This window comes from Ailuropoda melanoleuca, chromosome 5 (assembly GCF_002007445.2).
Source record: "Ailuropoda melanoleuca isolate Jingjing chromosome 5, ASM200744v2, whole genome shotgun sequence".
Classification (NCBI taxonomy): domain Eukaryota; kingdom Metazoa; phylum Chordata; class Mammalia; order Carnivora; family Ursidae; genus Ailuropoda; species Ailuropoda melanoleuca.
Genome location: NC_048222.1, coordinates 27,819,777 through 27,839,479, shown reverse-complemented (window position 1 = coordinate 27,839,479; position 19,703 = coordinate 27,819,777). Strand labels below are relative to the sequence as shown.

The following is a 19,703-nucleotide window of genomic DNA, read 5'->3' as shown; positions in this document are numbered from 1 at the left end:
ACTAGAGTTCAGAATAATGATTATAAAGATACTAGTTGGGCTTGAAAAAAGCATAGAAGACACTAGAGAATCCTTTTCTGGAGAAATAAAAGAACTAAAATCTAACCATAATGAAATCAAAAAAGGCTATTAATGAGGTGCAATAAAAAATGGAAGCTCTAACTGCTGGGATAAATGAGGCAGAAGAAAGAATTAGTGATATAGAAGACCAAATGATGAAGAATCAAGAAGCTGAGAAAAAGAGAGATAAACAACTACTGGATCACAAGGGGAGAATTCAAGAGATAAGTGATACCATAAAGCAAAACAATATTATAATAATTGTGATCCCAGAAGAAGAGGAACGAGAAAGAGGGGCAGAAGGTATATTGGAACAAATTATAGCAAAAAATTTCCATAATTTGGAGAAGGAAACAGGCATCAAAATCCAGGAGGCACAGAAAACCCCTCAAAATCAACAAAAATAAGTCAACACCCTAACATCTAATGGTAAAACTTATAAATCTTAGAGACAAAGAGAAAATCCTCAAAGCAGCTCGGGACAAGAGGTCTGTAACCTACAATGGTAGAAACATTAGATTGGTAGCACACCTATCCACAGAAACCTGGCAGGCCAGAAAGGACTGGCATGATATATTCAGGGTACTAAATGCGAAAAATATGCAGCCAGGAGAACTTTACCCAGCTGGGCTGTCACTGAAAATAAAAAGGATTCATAAAAAGCTTCCAGGACAAACAGAAACTAAAAGAATTTGTGATCACCAAACCAGCCCTACAAGAAATATTGAAAGGGGTCCTCTAAACAAAGAGAGAGCCCAAAAATAAAGAGAACAGAAAGGAAGAGAGACAGTATACAGTAACAGTCACCTTACAGACAGTACAAAAACACTAAATTCTTATCTTTCAATAGTTACCCTGAATGTAAATGAGCTAAATGCCCCAAACAAAAGACACAGAGTATCAGACTGGATAAAAAAGCAAGACCCATTGATATGCTGTCTGCAAGAGACACATTTGAGATCCAAAGACACTTCCAGATTTAAAGTGAGGGGATGGAAAACCATTTATCATACTAATGGACAACAAAAGAAAGCTGGCGTGGCAATCCTTATATCAGACAAATTAGATTTTAAACTAAAGACTGTAATAAGAGATGAGGAAGGACACTATATCATAATTAAAGGGTCTATCCAACAAGATCTAACAATTGTAAATATTTATGGCCCTAGCATGGGAGCACCAAATTATATAAGTCAATTAATAACAAAATCAAGGAAACACATTGATAATAATACAAGAATAATAGGGGACTTTAACATCCACCTCACTGCAATGGACAGATCATCTAAGCAAAAGATCAACAAGGAAATAAGGGCTTTAAATGACACACTGCACCAGATGGACTTCACAGATATATTCAGAACATTCCATCCCAAAGCAACAGAATACACATTCTTCTTGAGTGTACATGGAACATTCTCCAGAATAGATCACATTCTGGGTCATAAATCAGGTCTTGACTGGTACCAAAAGATTGGGATCATTCCCTGTATATTTTTGGACCACAATGCTTTGAAACTGGAACTCAATCACAAGAGGAAAGTTGGAAAGAACCCAAATACTTGGAGGATAAAGATCATCCTACTAAAGAATGAATGGGTCAGCGAGGAAATTAAAGAAGAATTTTTTTTTAAAGATTTTATTTATTTATGCGACAGAGATAGAGACAGCCAGTGAGAGAGGGAACACAAGCAGGGGGAGTGGGAGAGGAAGAAGCAGGCTCATAGTGGAGGAGCCTGATGTGGGGCTCGATCCCATAAGGCTGGGATCACGCCCTGAGCCAAAGGCAGACGCTCAACCGCCGTGCCACCCAGGCGCCCCTAAAGAAGAATTTTTTAAAATTCATGGAAACAAATGAAAATGAAAACACAACTGTTTAAAATCTTTGGGATGCAGCAAAAGAGGTCCTAAGAGGAAAGCATATAGCACTGCAAGAAACCATATACAGGAAGTATATAGCACTTCTTTCTCAAGAAACAAGAAAGTTCTCAAATACAAAACCTAACCCCACACCTAAAGGAGCTGGAGAAAGAAGAGCAAATAAAGCATAAACCCAGCAGGAGAAGAGAGATAATAAAGATTAGGGCAGAAATCAATGAAATAGAAACCAAAATAACAGTAGAACAGATCAACAAAACTAGGAGCTTGTTCTTTGAAAGGATTAATAAGATTGATAAACCCCTACCCAGACTTACCAAAAAGAAGAGAAAGGACCCAAATAAATAAAATCATGAATGAAAGCAAAGAAATCACAATACCACCAAAGAAATACAAACAATTATAAGAACATATTATGAACAACTATATATCAATTAATTAGACAATCTGGAAGAAATGGATGCATTCTTTGAGATATATAAACTACCAAAACTGAACCAGGAAGAAATAGAAACCTGAACAGACCCATACCAACAAGGAAATTGAAGAAGTAATCAAAAATCTCCCAAGAAACAGAGGCCAGGGCCAGATGGCTTCCCAGAAGAATTCTACCAAACATTTGAAGAATTAATACCTATTTTTCTGAAACTGTTGCAAAAAATAGAAACAGAAGGAAAACTTCCAAACTCTTTATGAGGCCAGCATTACCTTCATTCCCAAACCAGACAAAGACCCCACCAAAAAGGAGAATGACAGACCAATATCCCTGATGAACATGCATGCAAAAATTCTCACCAATACACTAGATAATAGGATCCAAAGTACATTAAAATGATTATTCACCATGACCAAGTGGGATTTATTCCTGGGCTGCAAGGTTGGTTCAACATCCACAAATTAATCAGTGTGATACACTACATTAATAAAAGAAAGGACAAGAACTATATGATCTATATAATCCTCTCAATAGATGCAGGAAAAACTTTTGAAAAGCACAGCATCCTTTCTTGATTAAAACTCTTCACAGTGTAGGGATAGAGGGTACATACCTCAATATCATAAAAGCCATCTATGAAAAGCCCACAGTGAATATCATTCTCAATGGGGAAAAACTGAGAGCTTTCCTCCTAAGTTCTGGAACAGGGCAGGGATGTCCACTATCACCACTGCTCTTTAACATAGTACTAGAAGTCCTAGCTTCAGCAATCAGACAACAAAAAGAAATAAAAGCTATCTGAACTGGCAAAGAAGATATCAAAGTTTCACTCTTTGCAGATGATATGATACTTTATGTGGAGAACCCAAAAGACTCTACCCCAAAACTGCTAGAACTCATACAGGGATTCAGTAAAGTGGCAGGATATAAAATCAATGCAAAGAAATCCTTTACATTTCTACACCAACAACGAGACAGAAGAAAGAGAAATTGAGGAGTCGATTCCATTTACATTTGCACCCAAAACGATAAGATACTTAGGACTAAATCTAACTAAAGGGGCAAAGGATCTGTACTCAAAAAACTATAGAATACTCATGAAAGAAATTGAGGAAGACACAAAGAAATAGAAAAACGCTCCATGCTCATGGACTGGAAGAACAAACATTAAAATGTCTACGCTACCTAGAGCAATCTACACATTCAAAGCAACCCCTATCAAAATACCATCAACTTTTTTCACAGAACTGAAACAAATATTCCTAAAATTTGTATGGAGTCAGAAAAGATCCCTAATAGCCAGAGGAATGTTGAAAAAGAGAACCAAAGCCGGTGGCATCACAATTCTGAACTTCAAGCTCTATTACAAAGCTGTAATCATCAAGATAGTATGGTATTGGCACAAAAACAGACACATAGATCAATGGAACAGAATAGAGAACTAAGAAATGGACCCTCAACTCTATGGTCAACTAATCTTCAACAAAGCAGGAAAGCATATTCAATGGAAAAAAGTCCTTTCAACAAATGGTGTTAGGAAAATTGGTCAGCCACATGCAGAAGAATGAAACTGGACCATTTCTCTACACCATACACAAAAATAGACTCAAAATGGATGAAAGACCTAAATGTGAGACAGGAATCCATCAAAATCCTTGAGGAGAACACAGGCAGCAATCTCGTCAAGCTAGACCACAGCAAATGTTCCTAGACACATTGCCAAAGTTAAGGGAAACAAAGGCAAAAGTGAACTATCGGATCTTCATCAAGATAAAAAACTTTGGCACAGCAAAGGAAACAGTCAACAAAACCAAAAGACAGCTGACAGAATAGGAGAAGATATTTGCAAATGACATATCAGAATAGGAGAAGATATTTGCAAATGACATAAAGGACTAGCATACAAAATCTATAAAGGATTTACCAAACTCAACACCCAAAGAACAAATAATCTAACGAAGAAATGGGCAGAAGACATGAACAGACATTTCTCCAAAGAAGACATCCAAATGGCCAACAGACACATGAAGAAGTGCTCAACATCACTCAGCATCAGGGAAATACAAAACCACAATAAGATACCACCTCACACCAGTCAGAATGGCTAAAATTAATAAGTAAGGAAATAACAGATGTTGGTGAGGATGAGGAGAAAGGGCAACCTTCCTACACTCTTGTTGGGAATGCAAACTGGTACAGCCATTCTGGAAAACAATATAGAGATTCCTCAAAAAGTTGAAAATAAAGCCACCCTAAGACACATCCATTGCACTACTGGCTATTTACCCCAAAGATACGAAGGTAGTGATCCAAAGGGGCACCTGCACCCCAATGTTTATAGCAGCAACGTGCATGATAGCCAAACTATGAAAAGAGCCCAGATGTCCATTGACAGATGAAGGAATAAGGAAGATGTGATATATATATGCAATGGAATATTATGCAGCCATCAAAAATGAAGTCTTGCTATTTGCAATGACGTGGATGGAACTAGAGGATATTGCGCTAAGCAAAATAAGTCAATCTGGAGAGACAGTTATCATATGATCTCACTGACATGTGGAATTTAAGAAATAAGGCAAAGGATCATAGGAGAAGAGAGGAAAAAATGAAAAAAGACAAAACCAGAAAAGACTCTTAATCTTAGGAAACAAACTAAGGGTTGCTGGAGGGGAGGTAGTGGGGTGATAGGGTGGCTGGGTGATGGACATTGGGGAGGGTATGTGTTGTGGTGAGTACTGTGTATTGTGTAAGACTGATGAATCACAGACTTGTACCCCTGAAACAAATAATACATTATGTGTTTAAAAAACAACAAACAGACTCCAATGGTATTTTTCATAGAAACAGAAAAAAAAAATCCTAAAATTTATATGGAACCACAATGAATTTAAACAGCCAAAACAATCTTAAGAGGAATATGATGGGAGGCAGCACTCTTCCTTGATATATAGAACAATGGAACAGAATAGAAAGCCTAGAAATAAACTGACACGGATGTCTTTATTAGAGTGAGGAAGTCACCTTCTACTCTTAGTTGCTGGTAGTTCTTTTAAAAATGAATTTTTCCAAATTCATTTTTGCGTCTATTGACATGACCATATTGTTTTTCATCTTTATATTGTTAATATGTCAAATTATATTATTAGATTTTCATATGTTAAACCAATATTGCATTCCTGGGATAAAGCCTATTTTGTCATAATGTACTATTCTTTTTTATGTACTGCAGGTTTAATTTGCTAATATTTTATTAAATATTGTTGTGTGTATGCTCACTAAGAAAAAGAAAAAAGGTGTTTGTACTTCACTGTTCTCAAAGTGCAGTGAGACCATCTGATGTACTGCTGATGGCTGTGAGCACATGTTTGAGACCCTTGAGAGAACACTGTCAGGAGAATACCAAGGGATGGAAGTATGCTTCTTAGTCAGGACACCCATGAACCAGACCAGTTGGTTTTAGTGTGTTTGAACCAAAATGCTTGCTTGTTACTTTCTTATATTTGAGTTTCTGTAATATCAGAGGTGTGGATCCAGAAGCAGAAGGAGATATTTGGTATGGCACAGACTCCTTCTTTAGCCAACAAGTGATCTACAACAATTTTATTACCTGAGACCACCTTATCAATTCAAAACAATCCTTACGCCAGAGTGGTATATTTGGGATGACATATTCTGCTACCTTTCAAAGTCATCTTGCTTTGTTTTGCGCTTTTCTGGGATTTTTATCATCTGGTTGTAAAAATTTTGAGAAAAAATAATGGAATTTGTAATTTTTTGTGTTCACTACGCATGGTACTTAATTACTCTTCTTGCATTTGTCCTTTGATTCTTATAATAACTCAGTGTGGTAAAAACTGCCATCGGTATTTTCATGAAAGGAATCAGGTAGGTTAGGTAAGGTATCACTGAATACACAGCTAGTAAATGTACAGTAAGACGAAGCCCAAGTTGATGTCCATTCAACAGCCCTTCTTTGTCACTCTATCTAACTGTCAGGATAATTGATCTTCATGGTTTGGGGTAGGCTCTGGTAACCAGTTAGAAATAAATATCAAGTAGGGGCGCCTGGGTGGCACAGCGGTTAAGCGTCTGCCTTCGGCTCAGGGCGTGATCCCGGCGTTATGGGATCAAGCCCCACATCAGGCTCCTCTGCTATGAGACTGCTTCTTCCTCTCCCACTCCCCCTGCTTGTTCCCTCTCTCGCTGGCTGTCTCTATCTCTGTCAAATAAATAAATAAAATCTTTAAAAAAAAAAAAAGAAATAAATATCAAGTAATACTTTCACAGATAACTAAGCAGTAGCCCACTGTGTCTCAAATATTTTTTCATTCAATTTTAATGTCATATTCCACCCAACTTCCCACTTTTTACTTGATTTTTCTTCTCAGGGATACATATCCAATTCAAGATTATTTCAGGAATAAATCAGACCATTCTTCTGGTAATGAAACAGGCATCAAAGACCATGTTAAGAAAATGGGTAATGTTGATCCACAGGGTCCAATCCTATTTTTCAATTAACCTGGAGCGGGTGCCATTGATATGTAAATCCTGTAACATGTATGAATCCTCCTCTATTCTGGTCCTCTCTCCACTCCCATCTGCTCCCCATCAATGGTTTCACTCATTATCTGAGGCTAAATGCCAGGCTTTGTCATTCATTCTACCAAATAATCAGATAGATCATTGACTTGGAGATCAAGAACCAAAACCAGATTCTGAAACCATTCCTAAGTAGAGCTCTTCCAAAAAACAAACTGTACTCTAGGGTTTTCCAAAGGGGGACTGGACTGTATCAACTGGATTAGTTGCAGATGTTGTGAATGAGGCGTGGTCTTAATGAACAAAGATATTTCTTTTCTTTTCTTTTTTTAAAAGATTATTTATTTATTTGTTATTTATTTAGAAAGTGTGAACAGGGGGAGAAGTAGAGGGAGAGAATTTCAAGCAGACTCCGAACTGAGTGCTGAACCTGCATGGGACTTGATCTCATGATGCTGAGATCATGACCTGAGCTGAAATCAAGAGTCAAACATTTAACTGACTGAGCCACCCAGGTGCCCCGAACCTAGATATTTCTGATTGCTTACATAACTTATCACGTACATTCAACATTCATACATTTCAGGATGAAAGAATCACACATTTAAACCCTAGTCCCTGTGAAGAACTGGCTTAGATTCCAAAACTTCATCTCAGACCCATCAGTTTATTATGTTCAAAAAAATCACAATCACAGTTTGAAGAAATGCAAGCAATAAGTGTAGAAGGGATATCTGTATTGAACATTCACAAGGTTCCATAGCAGAGACAGGATCCTATGGGGTCTATTCCAGAGGAATTACCTGGTGATATTAAAATGATAGTAGATAATGGAGGAAAACAGACCCAAAAAGGGGCAACAAACAGGGGATAACTAGATGTCAGAATCTGGACAGATCAGGAAGGCATCATTATTCTTAGAATAGCTAAAGGTCTGGAAAATGTGGAAGAATGGCTGTCTTCAGCGAGGTGAACGGTTGGGAATATTGTCAGGTTTGTGAAGGAATTAAAGCACAGCTTTCTTTATTGATCTTCTCTCTAGGAAACTCCATTGCCTGTAGCAGGACACACAGTTAAAAAGTTAAGACAATCATTTTAAGCTCTTTTTTCAGATTCCTTCCTCTTCTCCCTTAATCATCTGAATTTGGAAAAGTCTCTAAATATCCATCTGACCTCTGTCTAGTAAACGCAACCTTTCCAACACGAACTGCACCGTCCACTCTCCAAGTGGGCATGAATAAGCAGACCATGGCTTACCCTCTCATAGAAATTTCAATACCACTTTTCAGATCGGAAAACAAAAAACAAGCATTGACCTTCAAGGGATTTTCATTTCATGTAGTGACTTTATCCCAAATCCAAAAGAGCCAAGCTCTGGAAATATTTCTGAGCTGAGGTAACGTTTCAGAAAATATATACCGGAAAGTACCCAACTCTTTTCTAGATTATTGATTCATTAGTATTATGTGAAACAACGGTCTTAGGTAGTGGAGATAATTTCCAAGACTTAAATCATGGTGTAGGTTCACATGTATGGGAAAGAATATGGGATCTTGAAGCTTTGCGATACCAGATGATGCCAATGTCTGATTCTGTCCTAGCAAAGATAAATCAAGAGTCATGACTTTCCTATCATTTTCCTTTAAAGATATCATACATCCTTTTCTCCACTGTTTCCTTCCTTTGGATAATTCCATCTAGGTCTTCACTTTGACCACATCGAACTTACCTGCAGGTGCCTCACAGAGGCCCTCGGCGTTCACCAGCATTGACCTTGCGCATGCCCTTGATGATGAAGACGGTCCCAACAATGATGCCCACCAGACCCACAACCAGGCCCAGAGCACACACCACATTCTCTGTTGTCTCTGGGAGGGGAGTTGGTGCTTCAAACTCTGGGGAAAGATGATACAGACTATAGTGCAGAAGTAATGACTGTGGTATGGAGTAGCACTTAGAACCAAATGTAGGGTATTTAGTCAGAAGAATAGTTATTAATCAACTAAATAAGAGGAAGACAGAATGATGTATTAAGGGAATGCAGATTAAACGTGCGGGGAGCTGAATAATGGGAGAAGGCAAAGAATAGGAATTGTAGCAATTGTTATGGACGAGTTAGGGGACTCTGGGTCCCAAAGCACAGACACAGGCATCACGGGAGGAAATCATAAAAGAAAGGAGATAGAAGCATGGTCCATACCCCAGTGTTTGAGAAGAGGCTTGTCCAAACCCCAGTGCTCCACCTTGCAGTCATAGACATCATCGGCTGAGGGCAGGAAGGGGAGATAGTGGAACTTGCGGAAAAGGTGGTCTTCCCTGGGCAGGAAGACTGTCTCTGACACTCCTGTGGTGACAGGGTTTCCATTTCGAAGCCATGTGACATTGATCACCGGTGGGGAGAACTTGTCGATGAAACAGATGAGGGTGTTGGGCTCTCCCAGTTCCACAGGGGTGTTTGAGAGCACAGTCACCTCTGGAGGTACTGGGGACATAGGAGAGAAATTAGCCTTCCCTGCTTAGGCTAGCCCCTCTCCCTCCCACTGAAGCAGAAAAAGCCGTGGAAACTCTGCCCTGAGAACCTATGCCATGGTCTCGGATACCTATCTCTGATGGTCTCCCCCATGAACTGGAACCAGTGTTGTGGTATAAGATATAAAAGGATATTTTAGGTACTGGAGATAATTTCATTCCTGGTTCCCCCAGCAGAGATTCGGGGCAATGACCTGTGACCGACTGTGGATGGCAGGGACAAGAAGTGAGCACATCAGAAAAGGAACGAACTCATGGAAAGTTCTTGAGTCTCTGATGTGAGAAGTAGGGACTTGCTTATGGCGAGGCGGGGCCCGTGGGAAGGGAAGTCAGTTACAATAACGTAACATAACAAGCTGAAACATCTATTTCAAAGTTAGGATTCCCGTGTCTAGGAGTGCAGCAGGTACCATTGGTGTTCGGGGTGTGGTTGGAGCGCTTTATCATGATGTCCAGGTTAGCTTTGTCCACAGCTATGTTGGCCAAGGCACCCTGGGCCTCAAAACTGGCAAAACGTCCAAATTCTTCCAGCCGCCACACTGTCTCCTTCTTTTCCAAATCCACATGGAAAATCTCATCACCATCGAAGTCAAACATATACTCGCCTGACGGGTCAGGGGTCATATAGAACTCAGCCTGGATGATCACATGGTCCTCTGAAAAGGCAGGGAAGAGAGTTAGGGTGGGAACCAGGAGGGGGAGAGGAAGAAGAACCCGGGATGTGAGACAAACGTGTGGGCGGGGGCAGTGGAAGGGGATTGACCATGTGGAGTGGAGGAGTGATGGAGAAGAGGGATAAGCTGGAAGATGAGGCTCAGGTGCAGGATATCCATGTTGAACAGAGCTGCGAGGGGTGAAGTAAAGGGGCAGAGTTAGGGCATCCTGAAGGAAATGAGGCCTGAAAATCCCAGAGTCTTGTGAAGCTATTGTTAGCTTCCATGTTACTAGCTGAGAAATGGTTCCCTCTTTGGAAATCCAGCAGCAGCTCCTAAAAGGGAATTGCTCACTCCCTGTCTCTTCCCAGGCATTAAATACAGTTAAACAAGAATTCTAGGGCATTTATCAGAACATGGTAATACTAAGAAGAGGGAAACGCTGTTTAAAAGTCTGGGTTCTGAACTCTGGATCTAATTAAATCCTGAATTCTTGTTTAGGTATTTCCCTACTTAGTGATTTTGAATTGATATTTTATGTATTTATATTGTTTTCCTATTATATTATTATAATATATCCTATTATATTGTTTTGTGGTTTCACTTTTACCTTGAATTTGTTTTTAGAGTTAAATGAGGAGCGCCTGTGTGGCTCAGTCAGTTAAGCGTCCGACTCTTGATTTCGGCTCAGGTAATAATCTCAGGGTACTAAGATCGAGCCCCAAGTTGGGCTCCACCCTGAGTGTGTAGCCTGCCTAAGATTCTCTCCCCTTTTCTCTTTGCCCCTCCCCATCCCACTTGTGAACTCATGCTCTCTGTCTGTTAAAAAAAAAAAAGTATTAAATGAGATGAGGTAAGTAATTTCTTAGTACATCATCAGGCTTATAATCAGCATTTTAGGTTCAAAACTGCTTTGTTATTTAAGGAACAGAGCCACCTCTAGCTTCCCCTTCCATCCCCATCCCACTTGTGAACTCATGCTCTCTGTCTGTTAAAAAAAAAAAGTATTAAATGAGATGAGGTAAGTAATTTCTTAGTACATCATCAGGCTTATAATCAGCATTTTAGGTTCAAAACTGCTTTGTATTTAAGGAACAGAGCCACCTCTAGCTTCCCCTTCCATCCCCATCCACTTGTGAACTCATGCTCTCTGTCTGTTAAAAAAAAAAAGTATTAAATGAGATGAGGTAAGTAATTTCTTAGTACATCATCAGGCTTATAATCAGCATTTTAGGTTCAAAACTGCTTTGTATTTAAGGAACAGAGCCACCTCTAGCTTCCCCTTCCATCCCCATCCCACTTGTGAACTCATGCTCTCTGTATGTTAAAAAAAAAAAAAGTATTAAATGAGATGAGGTAAGTAATTTCTTAGTACATCATCAGGCTTATAATCAGCATTTTAGGTTCAAAACTGCTTTGTATTTAAGGAACAGAGCCACCTCTAGCTTCCCCTTCCATCCCCAGGGAAGAGCCTCTCCTTCAGCACGTAGGCATCCCCATTTGTGGCTCTTCTGGGGCAATAGAAACCTACAATTGCTATCATGGGTCTTGGAGCTGGATTATTACATTACTTATTTCCAGTATACCTGACACCTCAGTGTGGTTCAGTCTGGGTGAAGGATACTTTTTCATAATACATCTTCACAGCAGTAAATGTTTGCTCTGGAGATGGCAGAGAATAATAAAAAACTCTCCATATCCTTACTGTTCTACTCTTTTGAGATAATCACTAAGTAGCAGTGACCATAGATCATAGATCCACTGAAGTGGCGGAGGGGCTATCCTTCTCCAAAGAGGAAGTAAAGTAAATCAGCATACCTGCCCTTGCCGTCCCTTGGATAGAATGTTGTTTTTGGAAACTTCCTTTTCTGGTGATTTTCAATATGTCTGTGCTTAAAATATGCTGATAGGATTCACTTGCCAAAAAATAACTACCATGTATTTGGCTAAGAACCAGTTGCAAGGACTTCTCAAATTTTTTCTCATTGAATTCCCACAAAATGATGTGAGATTTCAAAATATACTAATTTTCCAGAAAAAGAAATTAAAGCCCAGATGATAGCTTGTTAATGCCTCTCAGAAAATATTTCCTCAAGTTGGCTTATCTCAAAGTCAATGGTATTAATCAATACCATTTTTTTCCTCTTAACTAAATGTGACTTACTTCGATTTATGAAAAGAACAAAACTCCTCCAAACTACATTTTTAAAAATACTTTCAGATTTAGACTACATGATGTCTGCCACACTTTTCCTTCACTCCAAAGACTGTCTTGCAAATATTTACAGTTTATCTCTCCAATGCTCTCAGAGCTTATATTCCAAGTTTTGCTTCCCTCAGCACTTACCTTTGATAGCCTGTGATTCCTGGGGACCCATCAGTAAAGCCATGATGAAAAATCCTAGCACTGGGACTCCACTTACAGCCATTTTCTTCTTTGGTGATTTGATGGAGGTCAGTAGAGCTTAAGAGTGGAGCAGAACTGACAAGAATAAAAGAAAAGAGAATGTGGGGTATGTTAGGGTCGGATTGATTAAAATTCAAATAGGTTGATCTGAAGCCAATCAGAAAAAGTTTTGAAATGACACATCTGTTGCTAAGGGAAGAGCTCTCGTAAACGGTCAGGAAAGGAAACACTTCATTCATTAGATAAACAAGTAAAGTTCTTAATCAATCAATAAATCAATCAAAACAAAAACAAACCACACACAACCAAACAGAAACAGCAAAAAATCAAGTTTTTGAAAATAATATTCACCCACAGACGGTTTCATCCCAATCCAAGTTCTAGAAAGGGATGTACCTGAAGCACGTTAGTGAGAACAAAATCAATGGAAACACCCTACATGACAGTGACCAATTATGCCTCTGTGCTGCAACAGCCGGGGAGTTTATTTAAGGGACAACAAATCATCTAAAGAGAAGGTAAATTGTCATGCTATGGAGAATGCCTGAATCTTGGCAGTAGTGGGTGACAGAGCTTCATGTCAGAAAGTGCTTATTGCTCTAGGTTTGTCCTCCAGTGTCCTAGATTCCCAGATGGCAAACTCAGCCCAAGAGCTGGGCATCCCTGGCACTGTGCTATATCGAGAGAACATCAGAGGAGAAACTCTGAGTATCAACACTCCACTAGCTGGAGAGGAATTGTAGAGACACCAGAAGTAGTGGTTATGGGAAAGAGTGGACTGTGATCCCTACCATCTTAAATATGACCAGAGATTGGAGTAGACTTCTGGGGACATACCTCATGTGAGGACTCAGATCGATGAATAAAGCGGACTAAATTGGGCAGAGCTTATTTTACTGGGAGCAATAGAGAGAATAACATGCAGGAGGGCTTTACCATAACTTTCCTCATGTTACAATTCTGAAAATTCTTCTCATATCATAACTTATTGAAGTTTTGATCCTAAGAATTTATTCTGATGTTCACCATTAAGAAAACATTAAGATTCTCTGACCCTCATGTTTCTGAAGGTATGGTGCAGTAGAAAGGAAAATTAAACCACACATAGAAAGGGCTGTACTCTGAATACTTCCAGTGAAGAGAGACCTGGCAGTGAGGCAGCGCATCAGATGGTGAGTTCACTGTTTAATATCAGTCATAACAGATACGCTCAGGGTAGATTTTCTACACTGTTGTGCTGAGATCTTATCCTGCCCCACAGGTGCCCTCACAAATCATGAGGAGGGGAAAACCCTATATATTATGGATTATCTGATTGCATCTAAGGGCTTTGAAGATTCTCTGACACTGACTTCTAGATCCCTTGGAGGAGACCCCCAGCACAGTTTTGCCCTAAGATTGTTGAGGAATACACTTCTTGGATGCAAAGGAATGGGCCAGATGAGAGCTCTACAGTATCAGTCTCTGCTGAGGATCTGGCCCTATGATTTAGGCTTGTCGTTTCCTCTTTCAGAGAAAAAGACAAGTATAATTTCTCTATGCCTACCTTTTGCTGGTTATCATACTGCCTGGTTCTTAAAAGTTGCTCAATGAATATACAGTTAACTCAGAGACTCTTTCCAGAAAAATATTTTACTTGTCATAACAGCACCTTCAATCTAAGTTGTTGCCCAGCAACTTATGATATGGCTTCTTTTTAAAACACTGATTGGTTCTCTTCATGAGATTACCAAATTTGGGAATCTTAAGAAAATACTTTCGTTTCCCTTTCCCTGTGACAGGGAGAAGTTCCTATGCAGACACGACTCATGGTCCCCTGTCCCTCCTCTCTAGCTTCCTATGTCTGAGGGGATTTCTGAGGGCACCTGAGTGAGGTCTTCTTGGTGACATCAAATGGTGAGGAGCCACTGTACTGGTCAGAGTTCAGTCTGGAAATAGAAGTTTCTGCAGACACTCTAAACAGAGTTGTTTATTACAATTCTTCTGTATTAGATGGAATTATACCTTTAAAGGGTTAGGAAGTCTGGAGGAGCATAGGTCAGGGCAGACCGCTAACTCCAAGAGGTCAGGGGCCTGTCAGAAGGCACTGTGGACATCACAGCTCTTCTAGAGCCCCAGGGAAAGGACTGTGTTGGTAGCACAAGGCTGCTGCTGCCAAGACTCCTGTCTGTGACACCCTTGGATCCACTGCATGAGATGGCTTCAGCATACTTGTCACCTCCCAAATCTCATAATACTTTCACTGGCAGTGTGTAGGCCATGTCCAGATCCTGAGACAAGGAGAGCCTGGGAAATGTAATACTCTTACTTCTATTCCCTGTGGTATAGACAAGACATAGAAGCTAATGGGAATTTTTGAACTCATTAAATGCAAATATGTATACCTCATTCTTGTTCCTCTTGCAGTACCAAACCTAGAACCAGAGGGGTATTTAGGGATAATAGGTTAAGGCTTGGAAATGAGATAGCTTTCTCATGGAACCTAAGGCCACAAGTGTGCATGTGTGTATGTGTGTGTGTTGGGGCAGGGGGATGTCCGTAGTATGGAATCCACATTTCAGAATATTTTCCTGTTAGCCAACCACGGGTTCCATTGTTATGATTTGAGCAGCTATAGCCAGGTTGTTTTATAATTCCCCCAATTTTTTGTTTATTCTAAAAGGCACAAGCTGAATTCAATAACTGAGAGATTGTGAAGGAATAGATTAGGTTGAAAAATCACCACAGTAGCCTAAGAGTGGTTGCCTCCAATAGCTGCCCCCATCTGGCCAGTTAATGGTTTGACTCACTCACCCAGCGCCAGCTCCTGTATTTTACACATTCTGGAAACTTGTTTTCAGAGTCACTTCTAACTCTGCCTATCATCTTTGGGGCTCCAAATCCAGCACAAATCCCAGAAATACAGGACATTCCATTTGCAATGCAAAGTTGTGTCACTCTTCTGAAAATCTGCTTGCCCTCACCTGTGAATCCTCCTTTCAGCTATTCTCCCAGGAGTAGGAAGTGATTTTACTCCACTGTCCATGTAAGACAGAGTCAAGAAATGGTATTCTTAAATATTATACTCTACTGCATGAGGTCTAAAGTGTGGAATCTCATTTAGGTCTGAATGATTTTATGGAATGCAGATGTGGTTGCATGCATATATCTACATTATATGTATGTGTTTGGGGTGAGGAGAGCTGGAAAAGTCTCCATTTTCAATCGATCACCTTTATATAAGTTTTGTTTAACAATTAATTCTTGAAGATGTTTTATTAATGAATTTGGTCAGCAATCATAGCCAAGGAGTTGGGTTCAAAACATGCAAAATACAGAGAATTTAAGAAGACAGGGAGTGTGAAGATGAGAAGTTAAGAAATATGAAGAATGAGGGGTGCCCGGGTGGCCCAGTCAGTTAGGTGTCTGCCTTCGGCTCAGGTCATGATCCCAGGGTCCTGGGATGAGCCCTGCTCGAAGGGAGCCTGCTTCTCCCTCTGCCTGCTGCTCTCCCTGCTTGTGCTCATTCTCTATCTCTCTCTCTGTCAAATAAACTAATAAAATCTTAAAAAAAAAAAAAAAAGAAATATGAAGAATGAAGCACAAGGCCCCTGACCAACTGGTTTAGGGGCAGGTGGTAGAAAATGACAAAAAACAAACAGAAACAAACAAAACAAAATGAAACAAAAACCCAACTAGTTAAAGTTTCAAGTCTAAATGTTGTGAATGAATGAAGAAAATTTTTACACAAAAGTAGAAGTCTAAGGAAGAGGTGGCTTTTGTTTGCACTGAATGTGGCATGGATCCAGCATGGAGCATGAGGGGAAATGTTAGTGAACACAATAGGATGAGGGGAGCTAGAGTGGATAAATGGCATCTCAAGAACAGATCATTTTAAGAGCTAGGATTAATACATGAGAGGCGGTTAATGCTGAATAAGGTGTTTGAAAAACTAAGAGTAATGATAAAGAATAACTTATATTTTAGGTTTCTGAGGTTTCTTTTGAACTTTGAAATTTTTAAGGTAGAAAGAAAGGAGAGAAATAGGCCAGAGGATTGTTCATGATTTCACTGGAATAATTCTTTTTGGTACATTCTTCCTCACCAATTGAAAATGCTACTAATAATAGCTATCGTACTAAACCTTACTACTTTATTCACTAGATAATAATTGTATTTCCAATTTATTCTGAGAAACCTGGGTTTTAAAGAAATCTAGTCTTCTGTTCAAGGTCCCACTTAGGAAGCAGGCACAGTGGTATTGAACTCAGGGTTTGAATGGATCCAAAGTATACATTCCACAGTGATTTGTCTCCTAAAAAAGGATTAATTAGATAAAAATTAAATGTGTAAAAAATAAATCAAGTCTCTAATCATGTAGCCAGTACACATGGAGCCAAGAAAAGTCTGTTCAAAACACTAAAACCACTTCAATCCCCAATGCAGTCTTGGGAGGGGGCGACAGTTCTTTTCTCTTGTACACTGTACTTACAGGTGACTATTTCAAAGGTTCTCAGAAAACATCTTTCCCTGGTTTTTCTAATCCTCAGTAGAAGTGCTAGCTGGATTCATTCTTGTGGTCAATAGCATGTAATTCTTCATATTGGCATTTGAGTATTCAGGCAGCTTATGCAAGGTACGCGATAGGAATTCAGGATATGTTTTAACTGTACTCCCCATGTACACACTCAGAAATACCCAGGTGTGTTTCACCAAATTAGGTTGCTTAAATGCAACTTAAAAACATTTAAAGTCTGCTTATACTAATTATCACCATGCTTTTTTTTTTATAAGCACACAAAAATATGGAATGTGCTGCTTTTAAAGAATTTGAAAAATGAAACAATGTCTAAAAAAGAAAAAATTAACTGTAAATCACTTCAATCCTTCTGGATAAATGCTCAAACCCTTTCTACTTCTCCATGACAAATTTAATCGTAGGCTAATTTTCTAGCCATTTTCTGGAAATCTGATAAAGAATGAGTGTCAGCTGGATCTATAGACAAAACTGCCCGTGGTAAAAATGGCCTTTGCTTGGTAAATTGTGCCTTGCCTGGGAGGAATACTTGATGAAGTGTTACAAATGGTGGGAACCCACAGGGCAGTGACTCTCATATTGGGCATGTCCTTGCAGGGGGACTGAAAGTTATGCCCATGGAGTTGCTATTAGAGGGACTGGCTCCAAGGGAGGTAAGTGTGTTAAGTCAGGGCAGAATCCGCTCCTATAGGTGTAAATTCATCTCCTTGTACCTAAACTTTCACTTGTGGGTGGAGCGGGCAGAGGCTAGCACCTGGATTGCATTATGGACTTTTTCAAGAGTATCTCCCACTGAAGAGAAACATCCAATGTCACCTCTGTGGCATGCTTTGATTCCTGTCCGTCTTCCTACTGAGTGAATCTGAGTGCCAAGTGTGGGTAATCATGTGACCTGAACATTTAGTGTAAGAAGATCCCCTGGGTTTTGATATATAGACAGATTTGAGTTTATTTCTTTTATTTTTGTACACATATGTGTGTGTGTGACATGGTATCCATGGAAAATGTGTATATATAATATATAAATTGTGTTATCTTATAAATAAATATATATAGTTTCTTTTATTTTTGAAAATAATATGCATATTTTCATAGCTTTGACATAATTAATCTCACACCTGCTGTTTTAGAATAGCTTTCTTTTTGTTACTAAACAATTTACATTAAATAAGCATAACATAATTATCTAGGGATAAGTGCATAGAATTTTAATGTATATTTTTAAAAATGTCGAAATTAAATATTGCCATTTGCAATGATGTGGATGGAACTAGAGGGTATTATGCTAAATGAAATAAGTCAATCAGAGAAAGACAATGATCTCACTGATATGTGGAATTTAAGAAACAAGGCAGAGGATCATCAGGGAAGAGAGGAAAAAATAAAACAAGACAAAACCAGAGAGGGAGACAAACCATAAGAGACTCTTAACCATAGGAAACAAACTGAGGGTTGCTGGAGGGGAGGGGGTGGAAGGATGGGGTCACTGGGTGACAGATATTAAGGAAGACACTTGATAGAATGAGCACTGGATATTGTATAAGACTGATGAGTCGTAGAGCTGTACCTCTGAAACCAATATTACATTATATGTTAATTAATTGAATTAAAAAGTTAAAAGCATCCACCCACACACAAAAAAGAAAGAAATCTTACAGAATACCAAAAGAAGGAGAGCTCCTATCTGGCTGGATGATCAAAATAATTTTTACAGAAATGAATGGGAGTAAAACTATGGATCTACTGCTCTTTTCTGTGGCCATTTTAATAATAGGCCTTCTTCTTTGTCAATAGTTTCTCCCTTAGCATTGCAAGTCACTGCCTTATTTTTCTGAAAATGGTAGCTGCTTGCCTGATGTCTTTTGCTTTTGTGAAGTGTATTACCTAATGGACTGTTTCTAATGTTACCTTTTTTTCCCCCCAGGCTGGTGCTCAGTTCATTCCAGCCCTAAAAAGTTTATTTAGCTCTGCTCTAAACTGCCCTGCACTGTGATATCCAAACACTCAGCTCATCTGTTCTGTGTGTGATACATCAGCCTGGTACTCTAGGGAGTTTGGGGGAAATTTTAGCATATTTATTTATTTCTTGGTACATGGAGTTGTGTTTATGCCTCATGTTGATGGGTCATGTACGGTTTATAATGGGAAAAGCATGACTTTACCAACCTTTTCTGAACAAATAAACTTACTTATGGCTGCAAAAAAAAAATAAAAGATATCAAAATTTTATGGTGAGAGATTTCTGGTTTTAGGACAAGATGGAGTAGACACAATTCTTCCTATTCTTTTTATTAAGTACAGCTAAAGACAAGCAAAAGGAAACTCTGAAAGGTGGAGAAAAGAAGGCAGATTGGCTCTAGTCCTTGGGACCAAGGAATGACATACGGTGAGTTCTTTTTTGCCTAATCCCCAGGTTGGATCACAATCCAGACATCCAGGAGCAGGTGTTGGAGAAAGTGGAAACTAAGAAACACCAATGGATACAGACAAAAATGTCCTCCGGAAATGATCTTTCTTCACCCCCCAAAATATATGAAAGGGCAGCCTAGCAAGGCAGAACACAGTACTCTACTACAGAAAAATCTGAGTCCTGCCCTCTAATTTCAGGTAGCAAAGGCTGAGTGGGGAGCCTAGACTACCACCCATCCTGGCCTTACCCATTGGGACTGTGTCAGAGGA

The 19,703-nt window shown here is 39.3% G+C and overlaps 1 protein-coding gene across 1 annotated transcript; it reads right to left on the bottom strand.

The window, feature by feature from the left end:
- Window positions 1-7,566: 7,566 nt before the first annotated feature.
- On the bottom strand, window positions 7,567-12,608 carry LOC100464279 (HLA class II histocompatibility antigen, DR alpha chain). The gene is made up of 5 exons (XM_002928250.4): window positions 12,449-12,608; window positions 9,859-10,104; window positions 9,120-9,401; window positions 8,649-8,814; window positions 7,567-7,974 (listed from the first exon to the last, which is right to left on the bottom strand). Exons 1-4 carry the CDS (start codon window positions 12,528-12,530, stop codon window positions 8,660-8,662), a joined length of 765 nt encoding a protein of 254 aa, XP_002928296.1. The 5' UTR covers window positions 12,531-12,608; the 3' UTR covers window positions 7,567-7,974; window positions 8,649-8,659.
- Window positions 12,609-19,703: the final 7,095 nt, after the last annotated feature.

Excerpts from the sequence above, each read along its gene's own strand:
- LOC100464279 (XM_002928250.4), bottom strand. The coding sequence starts at position 12,530 with ATGGCTGTAAGTGGAGTCCCAGTGCTAGGATTTTTCATCATGGCTTTA. Across the intron at positions 9,402-9,858 it reads CCACACCCCGAACACCAATG|TACCTCCAGAGGTGACTGTG; the intron begins GTACCTGCTGCA and ends CTATGTCCCCAG. Across the intron at positions 8,815-9,119 it reads GCCTCTTCTCAAACACTGGG|AGTTTGAAGCACCAACTCCC; the intron begins GTATGGACCATG and ends ATCTTTCCCCAG.